Source organism: Botrytis byssoidea (genome assembly GCF_014898295.1).
Source record: "Botrytis byssoidea strain MUCL 94 chromosome Unknown BBYS_001, whole genome shotgun sequence".
Lineage (NCBI taxonomy): Eukaryota > Fungi > Ascomycota > Leotiomycetes > Helotiales > Sclerotiniaceae > Botrytis > Botrytis byssoidea.
Genome location: NW_024065842.1, coordinates 1,716,652 through 1,728,164, shown reverse-complemented (window position 1 = coordinate 1,728,164; position 11,513 = coordinate 1,716,652). Strand labels below are relative to the sequence as shown.

General features: G+C 41.9%; 3 protein-coding genes across 3 annotated transcripts; 2 read left to right on the top strand and 1 right to left on the bottom strand.

Annotated features, from left to right (window-relative positions):
- Positions 1-294: 294 nt before the first annotated feature.
- Positions 295-3,407, top strand: EAE97_000522 (uncharacterized protein; the record flags this gene model as incomplete). The annotated part of the gene is made up of 2 exons (XM_038871032.1): positions 295-1,248; positions 1,302-3,407. The coding sequence occupies 2 exons, from the start codon at positions 295-297 to the stop codon at positions 3,405-3,407; spliced, it is 3,060 nt and encodes a 1,019-aa protein (XP_038738393.1).
- Positions 3,408-5,535: 2,128 nt separating this feature from the next.
- On the bottom strand, positions 5,536-8,063 carry EAE97_000521 (uncharacterized protein; the record flags this gene model as incomplete). Its single annotated transcript, XM_038871031.1, has 4 exons — positions 5,536-6,602; positions 6,751-6,857; positions 7,696-7,787; positions 7,857-8,063. The coding sequence occupies 4 exons, from the start codon at positions 8,061-8,063 to the stop codon at positions 5,536-5,538; spliced, it is 1,473 nt and encodes a 490-aa protein (XP_038738392.1).
- A 548-nt stretch (positions 8,064-8,611) lies between these two features.
- EAE97_000520 (uncharacterized protein) lies at positions 8,612-10,113 on the top strand (the record flags this gene model as incomplete). Its single annotated transcript, XM_038871030.1, has 2 exons — positions 8,612-9,295; positions 9,349-10,113. 2 exons carry the CDS (start codon positions 8,612-8,614, stop codon positions 10,111-10,113), a joined length of 1,449 nt encoding a protein of 482 aa, XP_038738391.1.
- Between the last annotated feature and the right edge of the window lie 1,400 nt (positions 10,114-11,513).

Here is an 11,513-nt window from a genome sequence, read left to right as displayed (position 1 = left end):
GTCCGCTTCTAGATCTAGCTTTAACGGTGAGTTTAACCAGGCCTTCGAACAGGAAACGAACAGCAGGAAGAAACAAGGAATCAAAGAAAAATTATGTTTTGCTCTGTTGTATTTCACTCACCGCACAATTGAATCCACAAAACTTCTTGTGCGTGCCTCGCGTGCATTGTCCCAAATCTGTAGTTGCATTACTATTATTTCCGATACGCCGTGGCACTTTATTGTAGCTAATTCATTAATTCATTCCTCTCAACATCTCGCTTTCAGTTCAAAACACTATGCCGCCGAGTCAGAATGGTCTTCGCATGTCATCGATATATCGTGGCAACAACTGCGCTTTCATTCCTCTTCTGCCTACCTAACAGGACAATCGCGAGCAGTGTGCCAATCACTGCCAGCACAGGCCCTATAATCAATGCCCCGAATACCATTGGAACATGCGAGTTCAGAACAATCAACTACATAACAGATATATTACCTCAACAATGCCTTCGTTCATCTTGGAGTAATACGGACTCTCCGCCAACAACAAAGACGAATGCTATTAGTGCAGCTAGTACTCTCGAAAGCCAGGAAAATGATGCTGTAACGGATACGATATCGAACACACCTTCTTTCAGCGAGTCGGGTGCCCAAACAAATGACGAAGCTAAAATTACGGGCGAAACAAGTCGTATATCCGGCATTCAGCTCGAATCTTCTAGCCCATCTCCAGACATACCATCTCCTACGGCATCTCCGAATACTGTCGATGAAGGAGAGCTTAATGATGCCTCATTCTTGTCATTCGAAGAGTGGAAGAAACAAACATTGGAGCAAGCTGGGCAGCAAGATTTGAATCTGGGCAAGCGAAGATCTGCGGAAGCGGCTAGGAAAAGAGAGTCGGAAGCTTTTCAGAACAATCTTGAGTCTCTCGGAGATGATGGGGAAATTGATTTGGACTTTGGCGCTTTCCGAAATGGAGCGGCTGAGCAAACCTCAAGAACGACCGAAGATAAAAGCATGGGTCCAAATCAGGGTTCACAAGAAGAGAAAAGTGGTTCTGAGCATCGAAAGGAACACAGAAGTAAGGATGCTGGCAAGACCTGCAAAGAGCGTTTTTCCTATGCATCATTTGATGCTGGAGCTACTGTTCTGAAGACCCATCAAGGTGCCAAAAATTCAAAAGCTGTGTTGATAGAGAATAAAGATTCCTATATGCTTTCGGAATGTAAAACACCGAACAAGTTTTTGGTCATTGAGCTTTCGGTAAGGCATTGTGCTACACCGCAACAGAGATCACATTGCTAACAGATCATTAGGAAGATATATGGATCGATACCCTAGTTCTTGCGAATTATGAATTCTTCTCTAGCATGCTAAGAACATTTAGAGTTAGTGTCAGCGATCGATGGCCTGTGAAGATGGACAAGTGGAAAGATTTAGGTGTCTATGAGGCTCGCAACTCGCGAGAAATACAAGCCTTTTTGATAGAGAATCCGCAAATTTGGGCAAGATATATACGCATCGAATTTTTGACACATTACGGAAAGGAGTACTATTGCCCACTCTCGCTCGTGAGAGTTCATGGTACTCGTATGCTTGAAAGCTGGAAGGATACTGAAGCTAACAATGATGACGACGAGGAAGCGGATGAGGATCCTGAAGAAGGATTTGTTCCAGAAGCTGTAGCAGAAATCATCCAGGCCACTTCGACTGAAGCACAAGCTGTGCGCGTAACAAAAAGTAGCCAAGCAGAGCCTACAGTATTACATACTACCCGAGATGTTCAAAGGGAAGAAATGCCGGTGGAGACGCAACTTAAACCACCGCCAATACCAACTTCTCCTTGGAAGAAGCCTATAGCCAGAGAATTTGACTTACTCTCTATACAATCTCTACACTTGTGCTATCCTTCAGATGCTCCGGAACACATTCTTACAAGTCAAGCCGCGGTGGAGAATGAGTCATATAATTTCAAGACTACTATGAAAGCTCCACCATCACCTGAAATGATTTCTACTGCCTTCACAGATAATGGTATCACATCCTCATCATTGTCTTTCACCGGTCCTTCTGCACAGCAAACGTTGTCCGAGGATAAAGCATCTCTAGCAAGCACGTCACTTACCCAAGAAACTCATGAATCTTCCAAGGTAACTCACGATGGTTCACATTCAACTATCCCGACAAGTTCCACGACTACTATAGTTAACAAATCTCAAGATGCTTCAAGTACAAATAAGACGCGAGGTACAAACACTTCTTCTGGATCTGCCTCTTTACCCACTATCCAAGAGAGCTTCTTCAAGGCTGTGTCAAGACGCCTACAGCTGTTGGAAACGAACTCAACTTTATCATTGAAGTATATTGAAGAGCAATCAAAGATGCTTCGAGAAGCCTTCCTGAGAGTCGAAAAAAGGCAACTTCAAAAGACAACCGATTTTCTCGAAAATCTCAACAGCACAGTTCTTACAGAACTCCGCGTATTTCGTCGACAATATGATGAAATATGGCAATCGACTGTTATTTCACTTGAAACTCAGCGAGAAGAATCCCGTCGAGAAATTCTGGCTATTAGTGCTCGTCTCAATATCCTAGCCGATGAAGTTGTCTTTCAAAAGCGCATGTCTATCATCCAATCTGTACTGCTTCTTCTGTGTCTTGGCCTCGTGATTTTCTCTCGTGTCTCCAGTGCTGAGCCTCTCAGCTTCTCTCTCCATAATCGGCGTTCCCGCATAACCAGCAACATCACTAGTATAGAAAGTCCAATCGATATGCCGGGTTACACCTCTCAGGACCGCGAAGATTACATCGGTGACGCAAGTTCTCCTGTAAATGCGTGGACCGGCCACCATCGACGCCAACCCTCAGATGAATCTGTCAACTCGCGCTCCCGATCAAGAGGCTGGGGTCCTCCAACACCCATATCGACATATTCCCGCTCTGATAACGAGCTAACTCCTCCGCGTTCATTTGACGACGCAACCACCAGTACTATAACCGGAACAACCACTGGTACCTTTTCTCGACTTCGCAGAAGCATCACTATGAAATACCAAAATTCTAATCCCTTGCTATCCGCATCTAAAGAACATGAACTTCTTCGCACCTCATCATTCGGACCTTCACTTAGATCTCATAATTCTTCACCTGCTTCGTTCCTATCAGTTTCAGACGCGAAAGAAAGGTGTGTCAGAGGTAGAAACCCTACTGCTCTGGCTAGTCCCCCGCCTAGTGATATTGAGAGTCACGATCCCATGGATGAGGTGAACTCCACGTACACGGGTGTTCAACACGATGCATTGGAAGGGCAAAGTGTTGCTGATATCAGGGAATCTCAATCCCTTCAAACACGCACACAAGAAGAGCCTGTTAAAGAGCAAAAACCTTTGCCGGCTTTACCTGATGGAGGTCCAAGCCCATAGTATAAATTCGTTTAACTTGGTCTTTGAATTATTGTTCTACTATTTAGCGAGGAGTCTGGTTTGGGTCTTGGCATATACCGTCATTGTTTGTTGTTCATAGCTATGATATCGAAGTGAAATAAAACGCTTTTTTGATTGCCATGATGCTATTTTTATGTCTTTTCTACTATATATTCTTGGTGCCACAGAACTACATGAATACATATCATCTCATCAAGATCAGTCGTACAATAGCATGTCTCCAGAGGGAGTAGTTGAGTTGGAATCAGCTGGAGTCCTCAGCTACTTGATGAGCAAATATTACAAAGTATCAGCTTGCGGCAGTATTCATACGTAAGTCTTCTAAGATGATCACATTTGAAGACCTTCTAGTCCTCAAATCTGAATTGGAAGACTGAAATGTTTGAGTCTAAACGGTCATTGGATTGAAATATAGCTAAGGTTGGAGGGGCATTTGACTTGCAGATCAGAATTGAAACAGTTGTGAGGTCTCGCTTCAAGTTCTTTTGTAACGCAGAGCAGTATACAAATTTGCTACCACGTCATGATGCTGTTGTATATTTATCACTCCAGTCAATCGTAGTTGCTTACGATGAGCTCTTCCCATTCCCAACCATCCAAATCGCGAAGCGGTTAGTTCCAGAGACAAGGTAGCTGCACTGGCATCTTTCAAGTACTTAATGCGATCTTTCGAGCCTTGAATTTTCGCAGTGACGTTATCGCCTCGGTCTAGAATGTTTTGGACGAGTTCATCTTCAAACCCCGGGGAATAACCTGCCTGTGACAAGCCAGGTTACTGTGGTCATAATTTGGTTACGGGCATTTTGTATGACGGGAAAGCTATCGGTGACAGGTGGATTTTATAATTCCCACGGGGGTTGAGACGAAATTTGATAAGCTTAGAGCGTTTAATACGAAGATAGTGATGCTTTTCGTGCCGCACCGGATGCTCTTCTCTCCGGTTCCAACTCCCAACAGTTGGTCTTACATCACGAGATGGCAATCCAACATGGTAAAAAGTAGTCTTTCCTTATGATGGCAGGGAGACTTAAATCTTGATTTCCAGAATGCACAGTTCTCGATATCAAGATTTGCAAGGGCAGTGTATCTTTTAAGACTAGAAGCTTCCGAGTATGGAGTGTAATAATAAGTAGCTGCCAATAAGTGTTAATCACAACAGTAGTCATTGAATATGTAAATTATAGCAAATATAATAAATTAATTTCTAAACATTAAGTGGTGCTTGGAACGATCGACTAATATATTGGTTACCCGCTTTGTATATACACATATTTGGAAGTAGCGCCAAATAAGGACTAGATGACATCAAAAATTCGCAATGAGCAGTTTAACAATTTGCCTACAGTATCAATGAATACCTCAATATGTCTGATATACTATCTGAGGTTTGAAATGTCAAATATCGTTGTGGAGATATCATCCTTTTTGTCTTTTTTTCTCGTAACTATTCGTTTTACTCTCCCCTCTTTTCCTGAGTCTACCTCTCTCCTTATTGTGTGAACAAGGGTATTCACTTCAAAGGAATGACTTCAATACAATGGCTACTGTATCAAAAGGATTAAGCGAATGCGAAAGAGACTAGCTCATTCAGTATTGCCTATATAAGGCTTACTACTTTCTTACATAGCTAGCTCTTTAGATAGAATACAATTAGACATACAGAAGCTACAATACGTGGGTGCTACGTCTTTCGTATCCTTCTCGAACCAACACTTATATTCACTTAAAATTTTGGGTTTGAAATATGATATCTAAAAATTTGATTATTTATGACCACGCAAATCATGATCAGGAATAAATTTTGCTTCGAAGTAAAACTGTTAATGTGGAAAAGTGTTATTTTCTTGTAATAATGTTAATTAATATCAGGACGAAATCTTAAAACCCCTTATCCAGAAATTTTCATTTTCACAAATTGTACCGACCAGAATCAGAAAGATTAAAAGGAAATTCCTGAAGTTTCTTGAAAGAAAAGGACACTAGATAAAATGAAGGCTATTGATTTTGACTCTTTGCCACGTTCGATTTTTATTCATTTGACCATTGGTACAATTGACACATCGTAACAAGCATGCTAGGTAGTTCCCTGGGAGTACTCCTCAGCTTTTCAAGAGACATCAATTTTCTGCCTTTTCAGGAAGACTGAAAAGGCGAGCGCTACAGCTCCCGCTGCAATGGGGAGGACAAAAAGCTTCTTGAAGCTGCTCATAATAATGTTCAGAATAGCGTTTTGTATATTAGCATCTAAAGTTTCGAAAAATGAATTTCCCAAACCGGAGATAAGTCCTTGAATTTCAGACGAGCTTCGATTCGGAAGCAGAGTCATGATACCACTCTGTGCAGTATTCAGGAAGACAGTGTCGCCAATTCCCAGTGATAGCGCTGCTCCACCTGATTGAGCACACGTCAAGAAACCCGTCACAATCAGAATGTCTTTGGGAGCGACAAGGAATTGAGCAACTGTAAATGATGCTTGACTCCAACCGCCGACAAATGCCATGAGTACAGTATATCCATAGATAGCACTGACCGAAGTGTCCCTTCCAATGGTAAAGAGAAGCGCAGAACCAATGACTTGGAGAGCAGAACATCCAAAATACCAATGCATATAGTAGCCCCATTTTGATAGTGTGAAACCATTGACAAAATTCATGGTAACCATGACCAAAATAAATGGGAGGAGCTTGAGACCTGTGCCTAATGCAGACTCGCCGTGGATGATTTCGAAGAAAATGGGAATGAAGTATATTGGAAGGAACACTGCAGCTCCGGCACAGGCTGTCTCAATGAAGAGGATGACTATCTCTTTTGACTGAAGGTATTCTATCGGAATCAATCTGTGTTCCTCTGTTGTTCCCAGCGCATATGACTGCTGAATGGCTAATGCAATGAACAGAATGCCACCGGTAACGAAAAGACCGATGATAGATCCAGAATTCCATGGAAATAGTAGTCCGCCGAAGGCAATGGCCATTAGCAAGCGTGCAATGGCACCCAAGAGAAGTAAGGCACCAAGCCAGTCGATATGTCTCCATCGACCAAGAAGACCCAAATTAGATCGAGGTTTAGAATTCGGGATGAGGAATACGTATACAGGTGCAAAGATTCCTCCAATGCAAAGGTTGATATAGAATCCCCATCGCCATGTGGCGCTATTATCGGCGAAAGCCCCTCCTATGAAAGGGCCGACTCCGTGGATATGTTAGCTTCATGTGAGCGATTTGATGAGTTTGAGTCTCACACTGTGCCAATACCCCAAAGTATCTACGATAGTTTCGTATTAGCATATTGGGCATTGAAATTCGGTGGAGGCGACTTACACCTATCAACCCAAGATATACTGGCCGCTCGGTCTTTGATGTATTCTCCGACATTACAGTCATGACACCGATATACATTCCTATCCCTCCCAGTCCGCATATAGCTCGACTAGCAATCAGAGCGTTCATGTTGGGAGCACCACCACATATCGCGGAGCCGACCTCAAAAATCAAGGTTGTGAATATGTAGACATACTTCGCGTCAAATGTAAGAGTTTAGACCCCGGCTTATTGCACACTAAGCGAAAACACACCAAAAACCCTTATTTCTTCAACTTTTGAACTATATATTATTTCAATCAAAAGATAAACAAAATTTTCAAATTGATATCTATAATAGTAATTTAATAAAATAATTGAAAAAAATGTATAGAATATTTTTAATAATTTTTTTGAAAAAAATTATAAATTATTTGTCACGGCGCCAACTACATGATCTGTAGTTGCCTTAGTGCCTCAGGCATAGACCACTAGCTTGCCCTACTTCTTATAAGTAGGGCCTTACTCTTCCATAGCTCTTCTACCCTTATGGTACAATATAAGTCTTTACCTGTACCCTGACATTATTGAAATTAGAATCTTCAAAATTTTCAAAAAAATTGATTTTTTCATATAGGAAAAGTATTATATATAATATTTTTTGAAAAATTTCAATTTTAAGAGCTTATACCTTTTTCAAAAAAATCGATAAAAATATTTTATTTATTTTTTGGAGTTTGAAATATTAATATCTGTTATATATCAGATTCCCAAATCAATTATTCAATGTTTAATGGAATAATTAGAAAAATTAGTTTATATAGAAAAACAGCTTTTTTTATAGGGATTTTGTTACGAAATAGGGTGGTGTGCGATAAGCCGGGGCCACAACTCTTACCATATACCTTTCCCCTATATACCACTACCTGTCAGTATGAGGATTTGTGCAAATAATCTCAACTAATTACCACATCAGGTTTGTCCCAGCCGCTCCCAGCATGAAAGCCACCGAAACCCACGTTAGCTTTCCCACTTCATCGAATTCTTCGACAATTGCAGTCTGGATATCGGCGACGATAGTGTTGTGTATGGCGAACAAAAAGGTAGATTATGAAATACAAGCAACCACTAGAATCCAGGAAAGCCCATTCATTGTTCGAGTAGAATTTTCCGCTGCAGCATCTCTATCTCTTGCAACTGTGGCATTAATATTGGTAGAAGATATCTCCCTCTCGGGTACTCTTTCGGCTTCAGTAGCAGAACCTCCAACAAGCTGTGGATTCTCCGATGTTCTGGCTGAGCTATCCTCGGCGGAAAGTACTGACGAGAATACCATGGTGACTTTTGAAATTCAGAACAAAAGTGTCATTGTCGAATTTACATCGAGATGTGTTTGTAAAAAAAAGATAACTTATCTTATACGGTCAAAGGTAATTAGCCAGCTAGATGGAGATTAGATGGACACCTATAGGATTTTGAATCCTGAATAAAATTTGTTTGATTTTGAATATAGAATAATTGGTGTCCTATCAGATCATAACAGTCTAATGAATCGATCATTTTAGCACACTCGCTTACGCATACCAGACCGACATTAGATTTCCGGAAGCCCCTGGTAGTTGTTAGTTGCTTATGTTACATCTATTTCCGCGCTAATGCTTGTCGCTGTTTCTGCATGATGGATACCAGGTAGTCATAAATTGGCTTGTTGGTAATGGGTTGGTACGATGCTATCCACAATATATCTGAGTATTACTAAGAGTTGGGATACTTCACAGTTCCTCTCCGCCCCAGATTCACTTCAAATTGTTAGAGTCTTTGGAGTTTTCCCTCACTTCTACTCATGTTATTTTCATTTTTGACCTTTATGCCCAGATTTTGACAATGGCGCTCTTCAATATATCGAATCTCAGTTATCCATCATTGTTGTTCCTCTGCATGATCTTTCTACTTACAATTCGTGCTTTGCGAAATCAAATAAGGACCACTCAAATAAAAAAGGGGTGTCAGCCACCACCATCAGTTCCCCAAAAAGATCCATGCTTTGGACTTGACATAATCTACGGCCGGTTCACAGAAACATATGAAAAGCAATCGCGCGATACAATTGCCAGAGGTCTCTTTTCAAAGTATGGCCACACGTTTCAATCATTTCCATATGGTGTTGCCGAAATCGTCACTGAAGCCCCAGAACACGTTAAAGCTATTTATGGAACAGATTTCGAATCATTCGGAGTCGGGCCAATGAGATCTTTTGGGTTGAAACCTTTAGCAGGCGATGGATTGATGTCTACCGATGGTGCTGTTTGGAAGGCTCATCGATCCGTACTCACTCCAATTTTTGCACAGGCCGCAAACCACCAACAGATGTTTGAGCAACACGTTGCGCGGCTTCTGGCTCTGATTCCTGAAGACGGCTCCACTGTTGATTTACAGCCTCTATTTGATCGACTGGCACTTGATAGCTCCTCTGAGATCTTATTTGGGAAGTCAACATTGACCCTATTGCCAGAGACTCCAGCAGATGCTATGAAATTCCTAGATGCCTATAATTACTCTTTACAGGGTGTAGGCATGAGAATGGTGTTGCCATTCTGGGATTTCTTTCTCGGGATCCTAAGTTCTGGTCTTCATGCAAAGACGCGCAAGACTTTGTCGATAAAATACTCGACAAAGTAATGGATACTGCTACATCAGCAAGTGAGGAACAGAAATACTCTGTAGCATACGGACTAGCAAACCTGGGTCAAGATCGAGTGAAGATCAGAAATGAGCTTTTGGGATTATTCCTTCCTATTCACGATGCCATTGCAACGCCTCTTACGAACATGTTCTTTAATCTGGCCCGCAATCCCAAAGCGTGGACAAAGTTGCAAAAGGAAATATCGAGCATTAGATCCGCAGAACTCACTCCTAAACTTGTGAAGAGCTTAAAGTATCTAAATTGTGTCATCAACGAGACAATGCGACTATACCCCGGTGTAAGTGCCAATGAGCGCATTGCCCTCCGAGACACAGTCCTTCCGACAGGAGGAGGACCAAATACAAATTCTCCGATCTTCGTCAAGAAAGGCGTAAAGGTTGTACTTTGGTTCGCGTCAATGGCTCGACGTAAGGATCTGTGGGGAGAAAATGCTGAAATATGGCGTCCTGAGAGATGGGAAGGCGACTTCAAACCTGATCGTTGGATAAATCTATCCTTTGGGGCCGGGCCACGAATGTGTCCAGCTAGCGATCTTGGCGTCACCCAGATTGCGATAATTACCATCAGGATTTTGCAGAAGTTCAAAGCCATCCAGAATCGTGATCCGGTGAAGGAATTTGTGGATCGTTGGAGGGTAACAACTGTGAGCAAGAACGGCGCTCTAGTTGGATTAATACTTTGATTTGTATGTAGATGATAGCCTCCGCGACTGTACAATCGTTCCTTCTGATTTTCGTTCCATGCCGTGAATCATTTTGTCATTGAACAACCTCATACTATCTGCCGAACACTTCTCAGGTATCATCTTGAGTGATTACCAGTGCTTTATAGGACATACTCCACTCTCTGCAGGCGAGTGGCACAGCCAACCAAGTCTGTGCATATTCCATAATTATTCCAACATAAGCACTTCTAGAATGGATCTTCGAGAAACAAAAACCACTCGCTATTGACCCAATGAGAGGCTCAGGCCTGTCAAGCAGGGTTCTGATAATACTAGCATAGTTGTTTGCCGTACCGAACAGTCGGTAACCGACAGTTGTGTCAATACCTAATTAGTGCATCCTCAATGAAATAAATCATTCTAACTGTTCCAACAACTTCCAACAACCCGAGCCAACTAGACCGGACCAATGCTTCAAAAGTAAAATGGTATCCATAGCGTTCGCCGCACGCATGGATTTCAAACCCACACTATTTCCGCGTTTTAGCACTGGCTTACGTCGTCTCCACTCAGCACTAATTTCCCCATCCATATCGAAGCTCAAAAATGATTGAAGGGTTCATTAAGTTCCCAGACACGTGCCAGAGTAGATTTTTCCTCCGCAATAGAATTCTAGATAATAGGGGTTTTAAAGGTCTATGATATGTAATTGCTCAGATTATAACTCGACTTCGACCAGAATAATCAAACTTTGATTGAGTTTTTTGTCAAACAGGAGAACTTGCATTTCTGCAGTAAATCCACCGTGCATGATGGGAGCACAGCAAGATTCAATGATAGCCCCCCTTTAAAAATTTCATATATAGATCCGCAGGACTGCCGGAAGTAAGGACTTTCCAGACGCTGGACAACTCCTTTGGTCTTGTACTCGGAATGATATACCAAGTATCTGCAACGTAGAAACTCTTAGCATTCATCCACAGGGTCTAGTCTTCACGGAACTCACTTCATAGATGCTGTCATGAATTCTGTCAAGCCACCCGCAGTCTTGAGAGAGTTATGCTCTTTAGTACACACTGCTGCATGCCATTCTGAATACTGGTCAATCATCCAACAATTCACTTATTCGTACCATTACTCAGCCAAACCTCTGACAACGACAGAGGACGAAAGACGTAATTTATCGAAAAAGTTTTGCGATACTACAAAGTTCCGAAATATGGGCATGCAACATGTCAGATCGGGGTTCAAATTTTGATCTCTTGAATGTTTCTATTGATCTAGCCTAGTCCCAAGATGAGGCCAGGCGGTGCGCCCACTTGAAGCTTCACCAAGAGAATGTATCGTCTTGAAAAATTCGGAGGAAAAAAAATGTCCCTAGATTGAATGACTATTAGATGTGGTTACTCCATGAATTG